General features: G+C 36.2%; 1 protein-coding gene across 2 annotated transcripts in view; it reads left to right on the top strand.

The window, feature by feature from the left end:
* SPON1 (spondin 1) overlaps positions 1-18495 on the top strand; it is a 368982-nt gene extending 350487 nt beyond the window's left edge. Inside the window, exons 10-16 of one of the 2 annotated variants that reach the window (XM_051966978.1) lie at positions 588-663; positions 5962-6144; positions 6987-7157; positions 8426-8593; positions 10224-10388; positions 11210-11458; positions 16508-18495. In XM_051966978.1, coding sequence (XP_051822938.1) covers positions 588-663; positions 5962-6144; positions 6987-7157; positions 8426-8593; positions 10224-10388; positions 11210-11458; positions 16508-16671 — 1176 coding nt within the window. In that variant the 3' untranslated portion in view covers positions 16672-18495. Of the gene's footprint in view, positions 1-587; positions 664-5961; positions 6145-6986; positions 7158-8425; positions 8594-10223; positions 10389-11209; positions 11474-16507 lie in introns of both variants that reach the window. The other variant, XM_051966977.1, reaches the window with a different exon arrangement.
* Positions 18496-22376: the final 3881 nt, after the last annotated feature.

The raw sequence follows: 22376 nt of genomic DNA, 5'->3' as shown, positions 1-22376 counted from the left end.
TGACCTCTGAACATATGTGTCATTGCTCATGATGAGGTACAGTGTTCTGGAGATAACATAGCATTCTACATATGGTCTAAATAGAGTATAAGATGGTTCTAAACTCTTTTGATCTCAAAACAATATTTCTATATATCTCCTTAAAATTGGTATTCACTAAGCTGATAATATGAACAGATGTTCCTGGTTCACTCTAGTAAAAAGCCAATCAGAACTCATAAAACTGGTACCATTAAAGAGGAGAAACTATACTTTATAGGAACGTGATTCATGATGCTCAGTATGTATATCAATTAATAGGTATAGAGCTCCCAAAAGCAACTACCAGAGCTGCCAGGGGCACTGAACACCAGATGGTTTCTTCCCATACCATCCCCCCCAGATGCTAAATCATAGTCACAAAGTTTCCTTGCTTTTTTTATCTTTCCAAGTCTGATTTTATTTCATTTATAGATGTCATAAGCCCTTACAAAGGTCTATGAAGTGACACAAAATATTCTCTTCTAGGTGCTGTTTGTTGATTTATCTTTCAAACAAATACATGTCTTTCTTTAATTTACACTTTCAAAACAAAACTTTCTCTGCAGGGGGAACAATGCAACATCGTGCCTGATAATATCGATGATATTGTAGCTGATTTGGCTCCAGAAGAGAAAGATGAAGGTATTCCTGATTGTTTTTATAGTTTAATTACATTTTTGCTACAGAGGCATGCAGTTCATTTCACCCTCCAGTGTATCTTGGATATATCATCTTTGTGATGATATCGCTAAACAAAATGTGTTTCTAATACTCAGTGATGTGTGTGTGTGTGTTTACACACACACACACACACACACAGAGAGAGAGGAGAGAAGGAGAGAGGAAGACAGAGAGGGAGAGAGAGAGGGAGAGAAGGAGGGAGAGAGAGAGAGAAAGGGAGAGAGGAGAGAGATAGACAGAAAAACACAGAGACAGAGACAGAAAGAGACAGAGAGAGAGAAACCAATAGATATTTTGAAGATGCATTATTGATAGATAAGATGTTTAAAGGAGGAAAATCCTCAAATAAATCTTGGGCTCATGGGATCATAGGTCTAGAATGAAAAGGGACTTCCGGATCAATGTAGATCTTTATTTTACAAATAAGGAAATTGAGGACCATGAGATGAAGTGACTTAAGACTTTCCAAAGTAGTAACTATGAGAGGTGGGATTTGAATCCAGTTCCTCTAACTCTGGAGTTCATTACATTGTACCACATTGTTTACCAGATGGGAGGAAATAGAATCAAGGACATTAATGGAAAATTGCCTTCATAAGGAGCCAGGAGGGAAAAAGAAAGGATGAATCAGGACAAAGATGATTTGAAATGGGGCGGAGGAGTGTGGTGGACATTCAGGTTGAATGATATATGGAGCAAAATCATCTATTGAGAGAGAGAGATGGGTATTTAAGAGTGTGAAACTTTAAATCTATGACATAGAAAAGATAATATAGGCAACAATCAGCATTTTAAAAAATTATTTTTAAGGAAGTCTTCATTACATATCAATTGGTTCACTAATTCATTCAGAGATGCTCATTGAAAGCCTTCTAAATACAATAACTAATTCTGTGTATCCAGATGAAATTAAATATGCACACATACACCCACAGGTTTGTATATGTAGGTATATACATGTGTGTGTGTGTGTGTATACACACACACATATATATATATGTGATATAAATATTTAAATATTCAGAAGTTCCAACTCAAAGTTTTCTAGCTTGGCAAGTCCTTGAAGATAGGAATATCTTTGATGTTTTATAGCACCTAAAATTATGTTTGTATTTAGTAGGTTTTCATTTAGCATCTCCTGAGTGAATAAATCAGTGAACCAGTTGATATCTAATAAAGAGTTCCTTAAAATGATTTTTAAGTGCTAATTTTTATAATCTATATGTAGACAACTATTTCTAGCTGACTTTCCTCCTTCAACCATTCCATCTCTCACTCACAACTCTAATTTGTTTTCATTGGTTTCTTTCCATATAACTATAAGTGTGCTTAGGTCTTGCTAGTCCATATAAATATTCCCTCAACTGTACTCTTCCTTCAAGCAACTGTTCCATCTCCTTTCCTTTTAATCCCAATTACTCAAATAATAGCATATACTTAATGTCTCACTACCCACTCACTCCTCAATAAAGCACAAATATTTGGGAGACAGACTAGTAGAGTGTGGTTGCAGTATATAGTGTGGGGCAAAATGTGATAAGACTGAAAATACTGAGAGATGTCAAATTATAGAGGACCATAAATATCAGTCAGAGCATCTAAGATTTTACTCCTTAGGTGAATAAGGTGTCATAGACAATTTTTGAGCAGAGAAGTGATGTGAAAAAAATTTATGTTTAAGGAAGATTACTCGGTCTGGCAGGTGAGATGAAGAATTGACCAGAAAGAGGAAGAGGAACTCTTAGAAAGTTATTGCTTAGTCTAAGCATGTGGTGATGACAACTTGTAAAAAGTTATTAGCAATGGTAATAAAGAAGATGTATTTCTGGATGCAGAGATATTGTATAAAGAGGCATTATTTTTGTGACTTGGAAACAGATCAGATAGATGTGAATTAAAGAAGTAAGAGTCCAGGATAACCTCAAACATCAAACATATTTAATTTCATCTGAACATCTTTCTATGTCTCATAGAACCTAGAGGAGACAGAGTGATTGATGGGGCAGAAAAAGTAAAATTGAAATACACAGTTTTTTGGGGGGCTAGTAATCATTCTTTTTTAAACATATTGAATTTAATGAATTCTTGGGGCGTTGTAGTGGATGAGATATTCTGATGCTTGGGGGAATAGTGATGTCCCCCTGAAAGGATAGATTTGGGAGTCATCTGGATAAAGGTAATAATTGATGCTATGATACTGACTATAATTGCAAAGAGAAAGAAAGAAAGAAAGAAAAATCAAGTACAGGAACTTTAGAAAATACCCATCTTAAGGATTCAGGAATATGAAGAATTAGTGAATATGATTAAAGATGAGGAATTTTAAAAGGGTAAGAAGAGACAGGATACTGCACTAGCTCTGAAAAGGAGACAGTATCAATTCAGGGGGGATATCCAGTGGAGCCAAATGCTATAAAGAAATCAAAGAAGATGAAAACCAATAAAAAGCCATTTAATTTGATGATTAGGAAGCAATTAGTACTCTTTGAAAGAGCAATTTTAGGCAGTCCTGAAAGCAGAAGCCAGATGGCAACATGGTTAAAAGACAATAGTTTTTGCCAAAGTGAAGATATTAGGTGTAAACTTTTTGAAGAACTTTTGTTCCCTATGATGTTCTATTACTCTCCTGGATCTCCTTCTGTAGTCTTTCTTTTTCTTTGTTCAAAGAAGGAAAGAAACAAAGATTTATGAAGTATCTTTATGAAATGTTACATTAAGCATTTTCAAATATTATCTATCATATTTGATCCTCATAACCCTGAGAGATAGATGCTATCATTATTCCAATTTTAGAGAAGGAAAAACTGAGACAAACAGAAGTTGTGACAATCAGAATCACACAGCTAACAAGTGTCTGCGGTGTATCTAAACTCAGGTTTCTCTGACTCTTGACCCAACATGCTATTCCCTTTGTCACATAGTTACCTAATCTCTGCCCCTTAAGTTTTTACCTAAGTAGGCTGCATCTTAGTTTCTTTTCTATTTGTCTTTGCTCTTTCCTTTGTGGGCCATAAGGAAAGCCGGAGTAGTGACTGTCTTTTGTCTATTTTTGTATTTCCAGTGATTAGTAGGCATTTAATAAATGCTTATTATTTGACCTTCACATCCTTAGAGTGATATGATCAGAACTATGCTTTACAAAATTAATCTGTTACTATGTAGGGGAGGGAGAAAGAAAAATTTGGAGCACAAGGTTTTGCAAGAATGAATGTTGAAAACTATCTTTGCATTATTTTGAAAAAGAAAAATTAATCTGGCCATAGGTTAGTTTGGAGAGAAATGAGCCTAGAAAAAGAAGAAAACAATTAAAAAGCTGTTATAACAGTGGAAATGAAGCAGTATTAAGGGCTTAGACCAGGGCAGTGTTCACAAGAATGGAAGATCCAATACGCTAAGTATTTCTTAAGTGCCTATGGTATGCAAGAGACTGATGCTGGGGATACATGATTTTTAAAATGACATAGTTATAGTCCTTACATTCAATTCATCATTATATGACATCCATTCAATAGGTATTTATTTAGTGCTTATTATGGACTTAGCACTTGGTACACTAATGCAAAAAGGAAACAGTTCTTTCCTTCAAGGAGTTTAAATTCTAGTGTAGTTGAAGAGAAGAGCAGCAACATATACAAGCAAGGAAATTGTGTGTGTGTGTGTGTGTGTGTAAATATTCATGTACAAATATATCCATACACACATAAATGCACACATGTATACATATTAACATATGTACATTCACAAAAAAATTTGAGGAGGGGGACATAATTAACAACTATATAGCACAGTGGATAGTGTGAGGGACCTGGAGTCAGCAGGACCCATATCCAATATTTAGTTTGTATATCATATAATCAGGAACAACAGTATCTATGCTATTTAAAATCATTGCCCCATTTAAGGACACTGACGCTTTCTCTATTAGAAGTTTCTCTCTGAACCAGCTTCCTTCCTGGCTATTCGTATTTCAGAATCCAATAACTATTTGTAGGACATTATTTTAATGCTTTACACCTTCTTGATTTTGTCAGGGTAGACATTCCTTTCATTAGGTGGATTGCAATCCTTATGGCAGAAAATTTTCCTATCAATTCAACCTTAAGAAATAGTGTTATAACAACAAGATTATATGATGGTTAAATCTGATGGATGTGGCTCTCTTCAACAATGAAATGATTCAAACCAGTTCCAATTGTTTAGTGATGAAAAGAGCCATCCATATCCACAGAGAGGACTGTGGGAACTGAATGTGGTTCACGATATAGCATTTTCACTCTTTTTGTTGTTGGTTGCTTGAATTTTATTTTGCTTCTCTTTTTATTACTGATTTGATTTGATTTTTCTTGTGCAGCAAGATAACTGTATAAATATGTATGTATATATTGGATTTAATATATTTCTACCATGTTTAACATATATTGGATTACTTGCCTTCTAGGGGAGGGGAAAAAATTGGAATGCAAGGTTTTGCAAGGGTCTTTGTTGAAAAATTATCCATGTATAGGTTTTGAAAATAAAAAGCTTTAATTTTTAAAATAATGAAAAAAAAGAGAAATAGTGCTATACAGTCAGCAAGTGCTGGATTAGAGTTAGCATTCAGGAAGTTCTGAGTGCAAATTCTGAATTAGGCTGCCCTTGTATACTGTAGGCACTTGTTAATCAGACTGTATGACTTCAGCAAGTCACACAACTTCTCTGAGCTAGTTAAAAAAATGTTATAATATCATTTTACTTATAGGCTTGGTGCAAGGGCAAAATGAAATAACATGTAAAGTGCAAGTGCTAAAGTATTGTGAGGAAGGATCATAGCACTAATGGAGCCACTACCCATCTTCAAGAACTTAGGGTCACATTCAAACAACCTTAATGAAATATCTGGATAGGACATTGGTGAAAATTGTGGAAGCCCTACTAATAGAGAATTCCTAAATGAGATTCTATTTTCTATGTAAGATCACATGAAGAAAAAAAACCTAATATTTCCCTTTTAGAAAGCTCAGAATACCTATGATCAGGAAGTTGAATGTTAAAAAAAATACAAGAAAGAAACATGACTTTATCACCGTTGTACTGGCAGGCAATGGTCACACATAAACATATAGAATAGATCTTACTTCCACATCAGCCTTTTTGCCCCTGGGATAACACATCAACAAAATCAAAAGATTTTATGAAATCAATCAGATTATCAAAAGATGATATGAAAACATAGATACAAAGAAAAAAATTGGATTTAACAAGATTAAATCTTCTTTTCAGATGACACCCCTGAGACCTGTATTTATTCCAATTGGTCCCCGTGGTCAGCCTGCAGTTCATCCACATGTGACAAAGGCAAGAGGATGCGCCAGCGGATGCTGAAAGCTCAGCTGGACCTCAGCGTCCCGTGCCCGGACACACAAGACTTCCAGCCTTGCATGGGTCCTGGATGTAGTGACGAAGGTAAGAATCGCTCAGGATAAGATGAAGGAATGATAATCCCAAGGCCATTCAAAACTGAGCAAACTCCAGCCAAAAGCGATGGTAGCAACAAAAAGTAGAATTTAAAATAGGTTTATTAGCGCTATGAATCCTTTTTTTGATATTCTTGACCCAAGTCAACAGAACTTAGGTTTTTCTAGGACTTTTTTTAGATTGCCTTCGTGGAATGAATTATTCTTAGTTGGACCCATGCTAACTCTTAATTATCATTTCTTCCTTTTCTAAGTACTCATAAACTATCCCTTTAATAATCCCTTCCATTATTCTGCCAGGAAAAAAGGCAAGCCAGTCAGTAATTTTTCTTGCATTTGTAATTATCAATTATCTTTCAGGGATCATGATTCTCTTTGTCATGAATACTTATCTCAATTGAGGTTTGTGACTTAGTTGTTCTAGTATCCCACCCAGTATATGCCAATGAAGGGCAAATGATGATGATAGTTTTGAGATCAGAGTATTTTGTTTATGTGAGAATATTTTCAATTATCATCACCAAAGAGTGGCTGGGGGTTAAATTTGGTAACCTCATTCCCTGGTGCAATCTGGCTGTGCGATTGGCATCTTATCCTTATCAGGACAGGAGAACCATTTCTGGATATTTGAGGGGGGGCAGGTTTTCTGGTTCTCTGTATTCTGGTGATGATTATTTGTCTACACATCTTTGAATTTTCCTTTTGCTTGTCCTCCCTGCCTCGAACTCTACAAAGCAGCTGATGGTTCCATCTGACCTGTGGTACTTGATTTAGACACACTAAGGATGGCTGGGAGACTCTTACCCCTAAATGTTTCTCTTTCTGTTGTAGATGGTTCCACCTGCACTATGTCAGAGTGGATCACCTGGTCACCATGTAGCATCTCCTGTGGCATAGGGATGCGCTCCCGGGAGAGATACGTGAAACAGTTCCCTGAGGATGGGTCTATATGCACTGTGCCCACAGAAGAAACGGAGAAGTGTACTGTCAATGAGGAGTGCTGTGAGTGTGAAGTTGAAGGCATCTCTGTATTGTGACAGATACTTTAAGGCAGGGCTTCTGAACATGTGTGTGTGTATGTAGAAACCCCTTTTGGCAGTCTCATGAGGTATATGGAATCTTATCACAGTAATATTGGTTCCCTGCATTCATAATGGAAAGAAATGCTACATTTCAGTTAGAGGGAGTGGGGAAAGATGTAGTGGTTTTTTTTTTTTTTTTTTTTTGTCTCATCTGAGTTCATGTACTCAAGGAAATCTCATCCATGAGTTTCTCGGGAGGGGAAAGGGGGAGAGAGAGGAGGAGTCTGGAAGCCTCAAATTAAAAACCCCTGCCATAAGGACTTATTAACCACATCTATTCTCTAACTCTTTTGTAGTAAGTTTATTTATTTTTAATATACATTGCTTTATGAATCATGTTGGGAGAGAAAAATCAGAACAAAACGGAAAAATCACGGGAGAGAGAGAAAAAACTGAACATAAATCAACACATGCTAAGTCCACTTCTTTTTTTCTATCTTCATGGTTCTTTTTCTAGATGATGATGGCATTTTTTTGTCCAAATTCTATTAGGATTACTTTGGATCACCAAACTACTGAGAAGAACCAACTCTTTCATAGTTGATTATCACACATTCTTGCTGTTATTGTGTACAGCAATATTTGTTCTACTTGTTTATTCAGCATCAGTTCATGTAAATCTTTCCAGGCCTTTCTATAATCAGTTTATCATTTTTCATAGAACAATAGTATTCCATCATCCTCATGTGCCACAGCTCTTCAGCCATTCCCCAACTGATAGGTATCCAATTCTTTGCTACCACAAAAAGAGCTGCTACAAACATTTTTGCACATGTATGATTTCTTTGGGAAACAGACCCAGTAATGGCACAGCTGAGTCAAAGGATGTGCACAGTTTGATAGCCCATTGAGCATAGTTTCAAATTACTTTCCAGAATGATTAGAGCAGTTCACAACTCCACCAACAATGTATTAGTATCTCAGTTTTCCCACATTCCCCTCCAACATTTATCATTATTTTTTCCAAGCATCTTAATCAATCAGAGAGGTGTGAGGTAGTACCTCAGAGTTGTTTTCATTTACATGTCCCTAATCATTAGTGATTTAGAACATTCTTTCATATAATTATAAATGGCTTTAATTTTATCATCTGAAAATGTCTGTTCTTATTCTTTGAGCATTTATCAATTGGGGGACATTCTCTAACTCTTCCTCATTTCTTTCTTTCCTTCTGACAAAATTGCCTAGCTCCCAGCAGCTGCCTGACAACTGAGTGGGGAGAATGGGATGAATGCAGTGCCACCTGTGGGATGGGCATGAGGAAGCGACATCGGATGATCAAGATGAGCCCAGCAGATGGTTCCATGTGCAAAGCAGAAACCAGCGAGGTGGAGAAGTGCATGATGCCGGAGTGCCGTGAGTCATCAGCCCCTGTTGAGAGCCAGCAAGGCTCAGGAAAGTGCCCTTGGCCCCTCCACACAGGTTGCATCAGCCAAAGGCATCCCTCGGGCCAGTCTTCCTCTCCAAATATGGAGCCTGAGCCAAGACTAGAGAATTCCACTGCCAAGAAGTCTTTGCAGGGTGAAGCTAGTAGCTCAGGGCTCCAGCAGGCAGGCAGATGGGCAGTATCCAGGGAAGATGGGCTTCCTGCAATAGAGTTTGTCTTTTGTCCCGGGGGAGTACCACAGCTCCATATTCTGTATTTTGGGAAGTAGCCAACTGCATAAAGTAAAGTAGCAAAAATAACATTTTAGAGATGAGAGAAATTTAGCTTCAAATTCTGGCTGTCCTATTTCCTACCTATGTCACCTTTAAAATTCACTTAACTTTCCTGGGTTTCAATTTCCTCAAGTATAAAAATGTGTGGGTCAGACTATATAAGCTCTAAAATTCTCTCCAGTTCTATATCTACAATCATAAAAAGTTTTACAGTCCAATAGTTCCTGATATGTTTGAGCTTAAAGATCTTTAACACTAAAAAATGGACATATCCCAATTTGTGGAATGCCATTTGTGCTTTTTATTGAAAGAACTGACAACAAAAACTACCATAACTTGGCTAACACTTTTAAATTAATTTACATTGTATTAATCATAACATCTCTAGACATTTGAAAAGTATTAATAAAGCTCACAGACATGTGAGATATATATATGATCCACAAAAGAAATGTTTGCTTGCTTTTTATACTGAGTTATTCAGTGAGCTAGTTAGGTGTTTATAAAATAGAGCAATTTTGGTCAAAATCAATCAATAAACATGAATTAAGCTCCTATATTTCCAGGTTTCCCAATTCCTATCCCTCTATCCTTGTATATTTCCAGGTATTGTACAAGGATGGGGGGATAGGAATTGGGATTGGCCCTATAATTTTACTGATATAGAATTCCCACATAAAGAAACACCTTTTCCCAATGCATATTGAACCTTATCTGCAATTTATAGTCTTTGATAATAATATGGGATACAGAGTTTGTGACTTGCCTGGCAGTTGTCTCTTAGAATTAAATTAAAGACATAAAAAGCCAAAAAGGAAACAGTTCTTGCCCTTCCCCCTCCCAGGATCTTAAAAGATACTTTAGGGAGAGAATACATGTAAATACAGTTACATGCAAAAATTTGTTATCTATATCTATACACACATACACACAGAGATATAGAGATGGACTTTAGGGACTACTTAAATCTAACCATACCTGAACAAGGATTGCTCTATAACATATCTGATACTTTGTAATCAAGGCTTTCCTGAGATCATAGTTACCACCCTGCTGAATGACACATTTGTGGTTACCTGATACAGTAGAATGGGACGAAGAAAGGAGAAACTTCCCCTAACAGTAAATATAAAACTGATATATTGTATAACCTTATATCAGTGTCAATTCTTGGTCAGACTTACCACCATTTGAGCCAATACTTCAGTCAATTGATTTCTGTCTAGATACCTTTTAGGATATTTTAAAGCAGTCAGAAGTTAAGGATCAGGAAAAGGTACATCAAAAAGAGTTTATTCTTACTGTTAACAACTGGCTCTTGGGCTAGATACCATCCCTTGCTTGCTGTCTGCATGGTCTGAATGGAGTGACTGCAGTGTGACCTGTGGAAAGGGAATGAGAACCCGCCAGAGGATGTTGAAATCTCTTGCTGAACTTGGAGACTGTAATGAAGAGCTGGAGCAGCTGGAGAAGTGCATGCTGCCAGAGTGCCGTAAGTTCAGGGAGCTGTTTCTGTGTTATGTCCACAGGTCCCTGGGTTTGTCTGGTTCTTCTCCCCTCCATCTTTTCTTCTTCCTCTCTCATCTGAAAAATGTAGCCCTTACAATAGAGCAGCTCTCTAACCTTTAAAGGGAATGTGAGATTTAAAAGTGTTCCTAAAGAATACAGCCAATCTTTAATTGTGTAAAGGTTGAGTACCATTCAGTGACATGACCCTCCTGATGGCTTTGATCTCCTTTGCGAATGAAAGAGCAACAACAAAGGTCAAATACAAAAGTGGTACATTTTTCCTGACTTTGCCAAAATTCCTCCAGCTGCAGATATCACGCTGGTCCTGCTACAACCCATACATACATGCTCTTCAATAAGCGTAAGTTGGGCAGCTGAATCAGGGATCTAATACTCAGTGGCAGTAATCAATCAGCAAGCAATTATTTAGCACCTACTATGTGTTAGGAATCAAGCATGCTCTGTACTATGTTTTGAAAATAAGTAGGAGGTCATTTAGATTTCTTTCTTTAAACCATGAATCATTATTTGATACCCCTTGCTTCAATGGTCCTTTTTTCTTTCCTTTTTTGGCATCACCTCAATTAAAAACAGAAAATAAATCCCTTGTAAGAAATGTAAGCATATTCTTAGAAAGATACCCAATTGCTTTAGAATGTCAGCTTCTGATTTCTATGGCTAAAAGGCACATTCAGAATCTTAGGCACGTTACACATGATCAATTCTTGGTATTTACTGAAGAAATTCACTAGAAATAGTAAGGATCAATCTCCACTGATAACTTTTGCTTTCCTCCTTTGCCAGCTATTGACTGTGAGCTCACTGAATGGTCCCAGTGGTCTGAATGTAATAAGTCATGTGGGAAAGGCCATATGATTAGGACCCGGATGATTAAAATGGAACCTCAATTTGGAGGAGCTCCCTGTCCAGAAACCGTGCAACGGAAAAAATGTCGAATTAGGAAATGCTTGCGAAACCCATTGATCCAGAAAATGCGCTGGAGAGAAGTCCGTGAAAACAGGAGAAGTGAACCCCTCAAAGAAGAGTCTGATGGTGAGCAATACCCAGGTATGTTTCTTTATTGGTAGGGCCAGTCTGTAGGCTTTGTCTTTTAAGAGAAGATTGTCTTATAAAGGAGAATTCCTTTTGAGACAGAAGATTTTGTGATTTATCAATTAATAATATATATATTTTTTGGATGCCTGCTAGGCACAATATACTGTGCTAAGCATTGGGAATATAAGTTTAAAAAAGAAGAAAGAAAAAATTCCTGCTCTCAGGAAGCTTACAATCTACTGAGAAATAAAATGCTGAAGGAATCAGGAAGGGCTTCATATAAATAATTGAGTTTGAGGGAAACTGGCAATTTTAAGAGGTTGAAGGGAAGAAACAACAAATTCCAGGCATGGGAGAGGAGATATTGTATGAAAAAAAAATAACAAAATAGCTAGTTTGACTGGACCGTGAAGTCCATAAAAAAGAGGGTGGTTCAGTGGATAGAATGACAGGCTTGAAGTGAGGAAGATCTGAATTCAAATATGACTTCAGACACTTAGTTTCTGTATGTGTCAGTTTCCTCATCTGTAAAATGAGCTGGAGAAGGAAATTCAAATAACATCGGTATTTTTGCCAAGAAAACCCCAAATGAGATCAGAAAGAGTCAGACACGACTGAACAGCAACATAAAATAAGTCCTAGGTATGGAACACCAAGAGGGCTATTTTGGCTGGACCATAAAGCATATAAAGGGAAGAAACATAGACAATCCAAATGTTAACAACAGCAATGTTAATCTGGGATTTCCTTCTGGATTGTGAATCCTAATTTTTAACAAAAAAAAGTCTCAAAGGTTTTGTTATTGTTTGTGTTTCTTTTCTGCTCCAGAGTGGCTCCCCAGACCTTTCTTGCCCAGAGCCCCTGGAGATCCCTGTTATCCTCAATGGCTGGCTGCCAAAATGCCATTCTTTTTCAAAAGTGTTAAAGGATTTGGGCTAAATGATTAGAGCTATCACTGGGATGAGCTTTCTCAGGATGAAACAATCCAGAGAAAACAATAGAAATTTAGTTATAGTAGCAAGTCTATGGACCCCTCACTGAACCAAAGGCAACATAGGGTCCAAGCCTTGGAGATGAAGCTGGTTGAAAGTGGAGATATCATTAAATCCCACAGTTAACAGGCATTGTGACTTTAAAATAAATTATATATAATGTTATTTAAGTAATAGTGAAGAAGTAATGTATTGTATTCATGTCTAAGAAGTCGCATAGGATGATGGAGCTGGAATGGATCTTAGAGCCCATTTAATCCTATCTTCAAACCATTCATTTTACAGATGAGAAATCTGAAGCCCAGAATGGTTTAATTCCTTGCCCGAGGTTATATAGGTTGTAAGAATGAAAGCTGGGATTTGAATGTAGGTCTTCTTATTCCAGAGCCCATTCTCATTCCAATGTACAATGATAAACACAACTTAGCTTTGTTTTCTTGGCAGAAATACTTCAGTGCTTTGCCATTTCCTTCCCCAGCTCATGTTATAGATGAGGAAACTGAGATAAACAGAGTTAAATGACTTGCCCAGGGTCACACAGATAGTAAGAGTCAGAGGCTGGATTTGAACATAGGAAGATGAGTTCTCCTGACTCCAGGCTCAGTGCTCTATCCATTGTGTCATCCATGGGTTAGCATTCTGTGCTTAATCAGAACAGGTATGATCTGGGAGACTATTGCAATGGTGAGCATTTGCAAAACACTATATATGTTATCTCCTTTATCGTCATACTAACTATTGGAAATAGATGCAAGCATTAACTCTTATCTTTCAGTTGAGGAAATTGTGGCTTGAGAACTTAAATGACTTGCCCAGTATCATACAGACAATAAATGCCTACAGTAGGATTTCAATTCAGGTCCTCGCTGCCTAAAATTACAAAATTCTGCCTTGTCCGTCTGTATCTTGTCCCCCAACTTTCTTATTTATATTGTTGCCCACCCAGAGTTGCCATTGGGAAAGCTCAGTAGAGTCAGTTAATTGGTACTTATTAAGTGCCTTACTATGTACCAAGCATTGGTGATTTTTTAAAAAAGTAAAGTAACAGTCCCTGTTCTAAGGAGCTCACAGTGTAATAAAAGAAATATTATGCAAACAAACAAGCTCACAGTGTAATAAAAGAAATATTATGCAAACAAACATATTACATAATATACAAACGATAGATATAGATATATAAACTTGAGGGCAACCTCAGAGGGAAAGAAAAACTTAGAAAGGTTTCTTGCCAAAGGTAGAATTTTAGCTGAGACCCAAAAGAAGCCAAGAGGTAGAGCTGAGGAGATAAAAAGACTCCAAAACAGCTCATGAATAGGTCCCCATAGATGTGCCTTAGGAATAATAATAATAATAAAGGGCAGTTAGATGGCACAATGAATAGGGTACCAGCCCTGTGTCAGGAAGCCCTGAACTCAAATCCAGCCTCAAACACTTATTAGCTATGTGACACTGAGCAAGTCATAATCCCAATGGCCTCAAAAAACAAAAAGGAATAATGATAATAACTAACACATAGAGAGCTTACCATGTGCTATGCACTTTACAGATTTACCTGGAAGGTAAATGCCATTATTATCCCCATTTAACAAATGAGAACTCACAGAAACAAAAGTTGTTGACTTGCTCAAGCTCACATAGCTAGTAAACCGTTTGAGATCGAATTTGAATTCAGATCTTCTGACTCCAAACTAGGTGTTGTATTCACTATACCACTTAGTAAATTCCTCCCATAATCCTCTTAATATTTCCAATAGATGTCCCGCCCTTTCCACAGGAAGACACAATCAGTCCCAACCAAAGGCGCACTTCCCCTCTACACAATTGCCAGTACTGTTCTTACCAGCTCATTGTTATAGAAAAGCAATAGATAGCATCCTCAAAATGGACCCCCAAAGATCCTACCTCATCTATTATTCTATCTTTAAAGTCAAAAAAGAAGCTTAAAAGAAGCATAGGATACCAGATGTTGATTAGGAGGGAACATAAAAAGTCATATTCCCACCTGTGTATTTTACACTTTAGGACACTGAGGCCCTTATGCAAGGTCACATAGCTAGTAAGTAACAGATCTGGAATTCAAATACATGTCTTCTGGACTTCATTTCCTGAGCTCTTTCTGCTTTATTGCTAATATATTAAAAAGTATTTAAGATCACACCCTCCCCAGACATCTCTCTTTATAAACCATATTCTTCATTTGAACATAATTTCTAGTACTTCTATTCCCTTGACTCATATTCCCATCACAAAGAAATGGCTTCTGAATCTCAAAAACATTTTAAATAATCATTCACTTTATACCTTTGTTCCTAAAGCTATTTCACAGAGTAAATATGTTCTTATTAGGTAACAATATAATACAGAAAGAATAGGGAGTAATAGATAGGACACTATATTTAGAGGAAGGGAAATCTGGATTGAAATACTGATTTGCACACTTATGAGCTGTGTGACTCTAGACAAGTGACATCATTTCTCTCTGACTCCTCGCTTGCCTCTTCTATAAAATGAGGAGGACAGTTTAAAAACTGAAAGTAAAAACAGGATTTGTAAAGGATATTTTTTATGTCAAATGGTTCCTGAAGGTCAGAATTCTCTCTCTCATTTCTATGGCCTTACACACGTAGCCTCACTCTTGCAAGTGCTTTCTAAGGGCACTCTGGATCTCAGGAAATGTGACTACTGATGATCTGCTAGACCTCTAACAGAAAAAAAAAAAAAGCAGAGGAAAAGATATAAGTCAAAGAGAAGCAAGAATTGGAGTTCAGTTAATGAACAGGAGACCCATGATACCCAAACATGTGGGGGAAACAACCCCAACAAGTCTATGAATTCCAGCATCTACAACCCCAGAGAGGACCCCTCCAGGGTCTTATAGGTAGCCTCCTAAATTGTCTCCTAAATTATACTGGGTCACAAAACCCTTTAACACATGTATTCTATCACTTAAGCCAGTATTTTTGCCCTCATTACTGTTTTTACTTGTTTGATTTCATAAATGTTTCTTTATCATCTGTGATTGTCTTTTGTGTAATAACTGTTTAAAGAGAGAAGAAACTAAACCAGTCAAGATAAAGCTGACTTTTAATCTCTAAGTCTTGATGGAACTATTCCCCTTCCCATGATAGAGAGAGAAAGTAGCTCTTATTTTGACTCGCCAAAAAAGATTATTCCCTTGCTGTCCTTCCTCATCCCTGCCTTCTTCCTCCAAATTTCAGCTAAAATCCCACCTGCTACAAGAAACCTTTCCTGATCCCTTTTAATGATACTTTCTCTCTATCGATTGTCTCCAATTTATCCTCTATGTATCTTGTTTCTATACAATTGTTTACATATTATTTCCTCCATTAGATAGTAAACTCCCTGAGAACAGGGATGCTTTTGTCTTTTTATCCTCAGTGTTTGATACAGGGTCTGGCAAAAAGTAGGTGCTTAATTAATGCTAACTGACTGAGTGACCCCAGACTTCAAATATCTGATCGTAATATACAACTAATTCCAGCCCAATACCCTCTTTGAAGGGAAGAGATCAAAGGAGAAATCAATCAACTATCTGCAAAAGTCCTACTACCCTCAAAGGTGTAAACCCAGTCACCATGAGATATGGAATGAGACATTTTAGATCTACCTATAAGTCCCTGCTGCATTTAGTCCTTCTGTTACACAGAGAAGTAGTTGGGTTCAATGGCACCCAAGATCTTTATGATTATTTTAACCCCTAGTGAGGAAACTATCAGTGGATTAAATAAATCATTGTGACAGAAGCCTAGAATCACACACAAAATTTAGAGTTGGAAGAAATTGTATATTCCAGTTCTATCATTAATTAAACAGGAAAACTGAGTGTCAGAGTTTAATTGACTTAGCCAAAATCACACAGATCGCATCTGAAGTAGGATTTGAATCTAGTACTCTTCCCACTAGCACAAATACCCCATATCCCTTACAATTGTTATGAAACATTCACTGAATACCAAAGTTTAGCCATGAGAGTTACTGAATGGGTCCTGGGAACGTTACCAGAATGTCTCAATAAATGCTTCTCTCTGTTTAGGTTGTAGGATGCGTCCATGGACTGCCTGGTCAGAATGTACCAAACTTTGCGGGGGTGGGATTCAAGAGCGCTACATGACTGTAAAGAAGAGATTTAAAAGCTCCCAGTTTACTAGCTGCAAAGACAAGAAGGAGATAAGAGCATGCAACGTTCATCCTTGTTAGCAAAATGCTAGCCTAAGAAGTGACACACTCTGGGCTCAATGGAAAGTTGGTTTGGGTTTGGATTTTTTTTTAAAGAAATGCAAATTGTGTATATTAGTTTTCATTTTTACAGTATGGTTTACTTACTAGGCTTGCTGGTGCAGGCAATGAGTACCTTTTACAAATACTTCCTCACAGATGTATGCTGAGCCTGGCTTCCCAGAGCTCCAGCTAGCCCTTTAGTACAGAAAAAAAAATTCTAGTGGGTCATTGTGAGTCACTGAATACTAAAACAGACCAATTCCATGACTGTACAGGAGAAGTAGACCAATATTCTAGGAGATAAACAGGCAGAAAGAGGAAGTGCAAAGGTAAGAAAGACTGAGGTAAGGCAACTTGTTTCACATGGAGAAGCATCTGCGTATTTGAACAGGAGTCAATGCTGCCCAAGAGTCTGGAAGGGCCAAAAGTCATTCTCTGCCACACCAAAGGGACAACTCTTCTTTTCTTCCTTGGCGTAAACCAATCTTCTTCAGGACCATGGTCCATTTCTTATATTTTTGTTATTAAAATTTTCATTGGGCATCCTTAATATAGCAGGATTCACTTGGGAACATTAACACTTTCATTGGATTGATTCGTTTTCTTTTTGATTAAGAAATAATGAACATGTTTATTTTTATTATATTAAGCTCAAAATACAAGACTTATTAAACACACAACATTTGGAGTGGGGGGCAGGTGCAAAGATAAAAAATATTATAATATCTGCCCTCCTGGATCTTAACAATTTTTAGTAGAGAAGATGAGACATTATTGGTCACTGGCATTAAAAAAAAAAAAAAAGATTGAAAAAAAACACAGCCATTTCTAACCAGTGTTTGAAATAGAATTCTCAAAGTTATTTCTTTTAGAAGCCAACCTTTAACCTTTTTCTTTTTTTTTTTTTAATATGGGAAATATGCGTTCCTGAACTATTTTCATGACATTAGGACTGTGGAGGCTGCCCTGGGCCCTCTCATCCCTCAGGATGTCAATCATTTACTCAAGATGTCTTTCCGCTTATCATTTTTAAAGACATTCATTTTTGAACATTTTTAAAATAAGAAAATAATTTTCACTTAATTTTTTCCATTAAACTGTTTCCTGAATTTTTCTCAAGACATCTTTGTACTTTAAAATATCTCTTAATCTAAAAAGCATATTGTGGTGACCCAGAGGCTGTCAGAGATCACAGATACTTTCTAGGAAAAATGGATCTGAGTTGAGGGGAAGGCCTAGTCTATTTCCAAATTTTATTTCTAGGTGGACTTGTCATGAAAGCCTGCAGTGATTATGGGCTTTGGTTCTGGGACCCAGAAATATACGTAGGGGCAGTAACCTAAGTGCAAAAGGGACTTCTCCCTAGTGTCCCCAAACTCCACTGTGCATTACAAATTACCTTGCAAATCTTGACCCCCTTCTTGGAAGATTACTATGTGGCTCCAGGGATCCACCTCTTCTGATTCCATCCCAGACTGTTCTTCCTTAAAGGCCTTGGTGTGAAGGGACCAATATCTCACCAGGGCTGATTCTGTCTATTTGTTCCTTAAATTCCAGGTTAACTTTCATACCAGGGCTTTTATTATTCTTCACTCCACATATTTACACGGGGTCTGTATAAAATATGTACAATTCTTTGAATGTCTGAAGTTCTTTAAATATTCATTCTTAGTGGAGAATTTCAATTAAACTTGTCAGGAAAGTTTCAAATATGCTATCCAGAAGCTCTGTATGTGAATATATACATTATTTTCTTTAACATAGAAGACTGTTCAATAAAGATGTCATTGTGGTTGCCTGGCATGTTTTTTTTTTTTAATTTAATCATCATTCTGAGTATTTGAACTGTCATATTAGAAATCTCTACAAATTCAACTATTTTCTCTTCCATCATTCTGTCCACCCATTTGCGACATTCACCCAGACTTTCAGAGCTGGCTGGTAGGTACAATGAGAGATTAAATGGCTTTCCTAGCATTGTTTAGTTCAGTATATATGAAAAACGGAGTTGCAACTCATATCTCCATCTCCTTGGCTAATTCCCCCATCACACTATTCTGAATTCACATGTGTATTTTCACCTTTCAGTAAACTGTTAATTCATCAGCATAAGAATTGTCAGCAAAGTAGATCACAATCTTCTTAGAGATTCATAGATGAGTCTCAGGAGTTGCTATGACCCAAAAATTCATTATCCCAAAGTCAATTTAGTGGCAGGTATCTCCTAACTTTGGTATATATGCCACATAATCCATTAATATCTAATCTATCCTTGAAGCCTTTTGAGCACTTATGCATCTAAATACAATTTTAGACCATATATCCATTTATATGCTTACTTAACATGTATACACACACTAGAAAACATTAACTTGTTATTTAAATTTTTAAAAACAGAAAGAATTTTCTTTTTTAGAAAGCCAGTTTATTTGGAAGATCATTGTAGCATTGATAATAGCCTATTTCTGATTGTCCATCAAGCCAAGGAAAATGATGATGCCATTGTACTGTTAATTCATTAATTCTCCACTGACAATTTTTACACCTCATCTACCTGTCTATGCTGCTGAATGCTGGCACAGTAATTCTAAGAGCTCTATCTACATTGTCTACTAATATGGTAAAACTTACTCTAAGAATTCGTTCCAACAACATGGGAGTCATTTAGCTTTTCCTTTCTTAGATGGTTTGTGTTTATTTGAAAAATTGAAGATAAAATTGTCACAAATGACGTTCTTAGTAAGATATTGTCTGAGGTAGTTTGATTAGTAAACAAATAATAGTCTGAAATCAAGAATGTTTATGTGGGCATCATCTGTGTTTGTTAGTAATCTACACCTAAGAAGTGCCATATTGTTAAGGAATATAATGATTAGAGGTACTCTAATCAATTTGCAGTTCAGTATTCATTCACTGGTCATGTTGTCAAGAACTTTTTAAAATAATAATAAATATACAAAGCACTTTATGTTTGATTTCTCATTTGAATGCTACAACAACCCTAAGATGAATATTATACCCATTTTATAGATGAGAAAATTAAAGCTGGGAGAGGTCACACAGAAAGTGTCTGAGACAGTATTTGAACTCAGGTTTTCCCAACTCCAAGGCCAGTACTTTATGGATGAAACCACCTAGGGATTTTTCTTTAATGAATCATTTGCTTGTCTGTTTCATATATAACAAAATATACTTTAGAGAGACTTTAGAGACTGAGATAGAAGTCTTTTTAATTACAGTCTTGAGAAAATAAATGATTTTGTGCCATGATTATTGTTTGTTGATCTTAAACAATTTGGGGGGGAAATGGGGACAAACAAAGTATATACATATACACTGTATGAGCAGCTATCTTTAGAGATAAAATCCCATAACAATAAATATAAAAGGAGGAAATTGAAAAAATCTTATATCATTATAATCATGGAATCAGTCATTAGTAAGAAAACAAACAAAAGGCACCTATTAAGTTCCTGAGATATACCAAGTATATATTATAGTAAGATGTCAAAATCCTTTCTAATGCCCTTTTTATCATGAATCTGATTCAGGATGACTATTAGCAATGCTCTTGAAAAGACACCTGGTGCTTTCTGTTGTAGAAAGCAAGCAATGAGAAAAGAAAGGGTCATAGAAAGATAAATTCAAATCTTGATAAGATCTCAATAGCCATATGGCCTGATCTCTTATCTCACATTTTATAGAGGCAGAAATTGAGGCCCAGGAAGTTAAGTGATTTGCTGAGGTCACAAAGTTAAAAAGTGTTAGAGTTGGGATTTGAATCCAAGTCATCTGACTCAAGAAACAGTGCTATTTCTCAAGTTCCATACACACTCCCATTTTATTTCTGAGATGCTACACTATATCATAAGGCAATATTGATTTAGCCCACTACAAATTCATGATTACTAAATACAAGGTCTTTATTTCTCATAGCCAATTTATTTTTACTAATGCCCCCAGGCTACCACTACTCAGGTCTTCCCCTTGAGACTCACAAGCATAAAAGGATAAACATAAAAGAGAAATTATAAAGGACTCAAAATCAAACTTTGAATTCCCATATGGGAAGATGATACTTGTGATTTCCAAGAGCTTTATCTTATTAGTGCAGTTAAGAGAAATTTGCACAGACAAAAGCATAGGTGTAAATCAATTATGTTGGAATCATCTTTCCCCAAAAAATGAAGGGGTGAAAAAGACAAATGCACTGGGAGAAGGAAGAAGAGAAAGGTAGAATGGGGAAATTTTTCTCACATAAGAGAGGTCCAGAAGGAATATCTTTTCTCTGAGAAATAGGTGAGGATGGCAGGCAATGCTTGACCCTCATTCTCATTGGAAATGGTTCAAAGAATGAAGAATATATGTACATCCTCAGTTTTGTATAGAAATATCACTTACCCAATGAGGAAATGGGAAGGGGGACAGAGGGGAGGTATGATTAAGGGAAGGCAGTGAATAGAAGCAAGATAAATTTTTAGTAAGGGACAAGGATATAAAGAGAGAAAAGGGAAGAAACAGAAGAAAATGAGATGGAGGATAATACACAATAATCATAACTGTGAATGTGAATGGGACAAAATTACCCGTAAAATGGAAGCAGATAACAGAATAATTAGAAACCAGAATCCAGCAAAATATGTTGTTTTCAAGGACACATTTGAAACAGAAAGACAAATACAAAGTTAAGATAAAGGGCTGGAATTGAATCTAATATACTTTAGCTGAAGTTAAAAAACAAATAAAAATCAATAAATAAATGGTTCAGGATAGCAATCATGATTTCAGACAAAGCAAAAGCAAAAATAAACCCAGCTAAAAGAGATAATCAGAGAAATATACTTTGCTAAAAGATACCATAGATAATGAATTAATATAAAAAAATAAGGATAAGTTTTTCTGATAAAAAGACCTCATTTCTCAAATATGTTCTGTGAGAGCCATTTCCCAACTGATAAATGACCAAAGGATATAAACAAGCAATTAAGAAATCAAAGCTAAATTAGTTCTTCTTTGGTAGCAAAGAATTGGAAATTAAGGGGCTGCCTTTTAATTGGAGAATGATTGAATGAGTTATGGTATATGCATTAATAGAATACTATTATGCTGTTAAAAAAAAGTGTCAAATATGCAGATTTCAGAAAAACCTGGAAAGATTTACATCAACTGATTATGAGTGAAGTGAGTAAAATCTGGAAAATAGAGTACATGGTAACAGCAACATTATGTGATGATCAACTATGAAAGACGGCTCTTCTCAGCAATGCAACCCTCCAAGACAATTAAAAGGGACTCATAATGCAATATGTTATCCACATCCACAAAACTATGGAGTCTGAATGTAGATCGAAACATACCATTTTCACTTTTTTTTTCCTTTCTTGTGGTTTTTCCTTCTTGTTCTGATTCTTCTTTCACAATATGACTGATGTGGAAATAAATTTAATATGACAGTATATGTATAACCTATATCAGATAGCTTGCTGTTTGGGAGAGAGGGGAATAGAAGAGGGAGAGAGGGAGAAATAATATTGGAATTCAAAATCTTATAAAAATGAATGTTGATAACTATCTTTTCATGTAATTGGAAAAAATAAACTACTATTAAGTTAAAAAAAAAAGCAAAGCTATCAGTATTTAAGTGAAAAGTGTTCTAAATCATAATGATTAGAGAAATGTATATT

Source organism: Antechinus flavipes, chromosome 6, assembly GCF_016432865.1.
Source record: "Antechinus flavipes isolate AdamAnt ecotype Samford, QLD, Australia chromosome 6, AdamAnt_v2, whole genome shotgun sequence".
In the NCBI taxonomy this organism is placed as follows: domain Eukaryota; kingdom Metazoa; phylum Chordata; class Mammalia; order Dasyuromorphia; family Dasyuridae; genus Antechinus; species Antechinus flavipes.
Note: the sequence above shows the minus strand (reverse complement) of the source record. Positions and strands in the feature narration are given on the sequence as shown.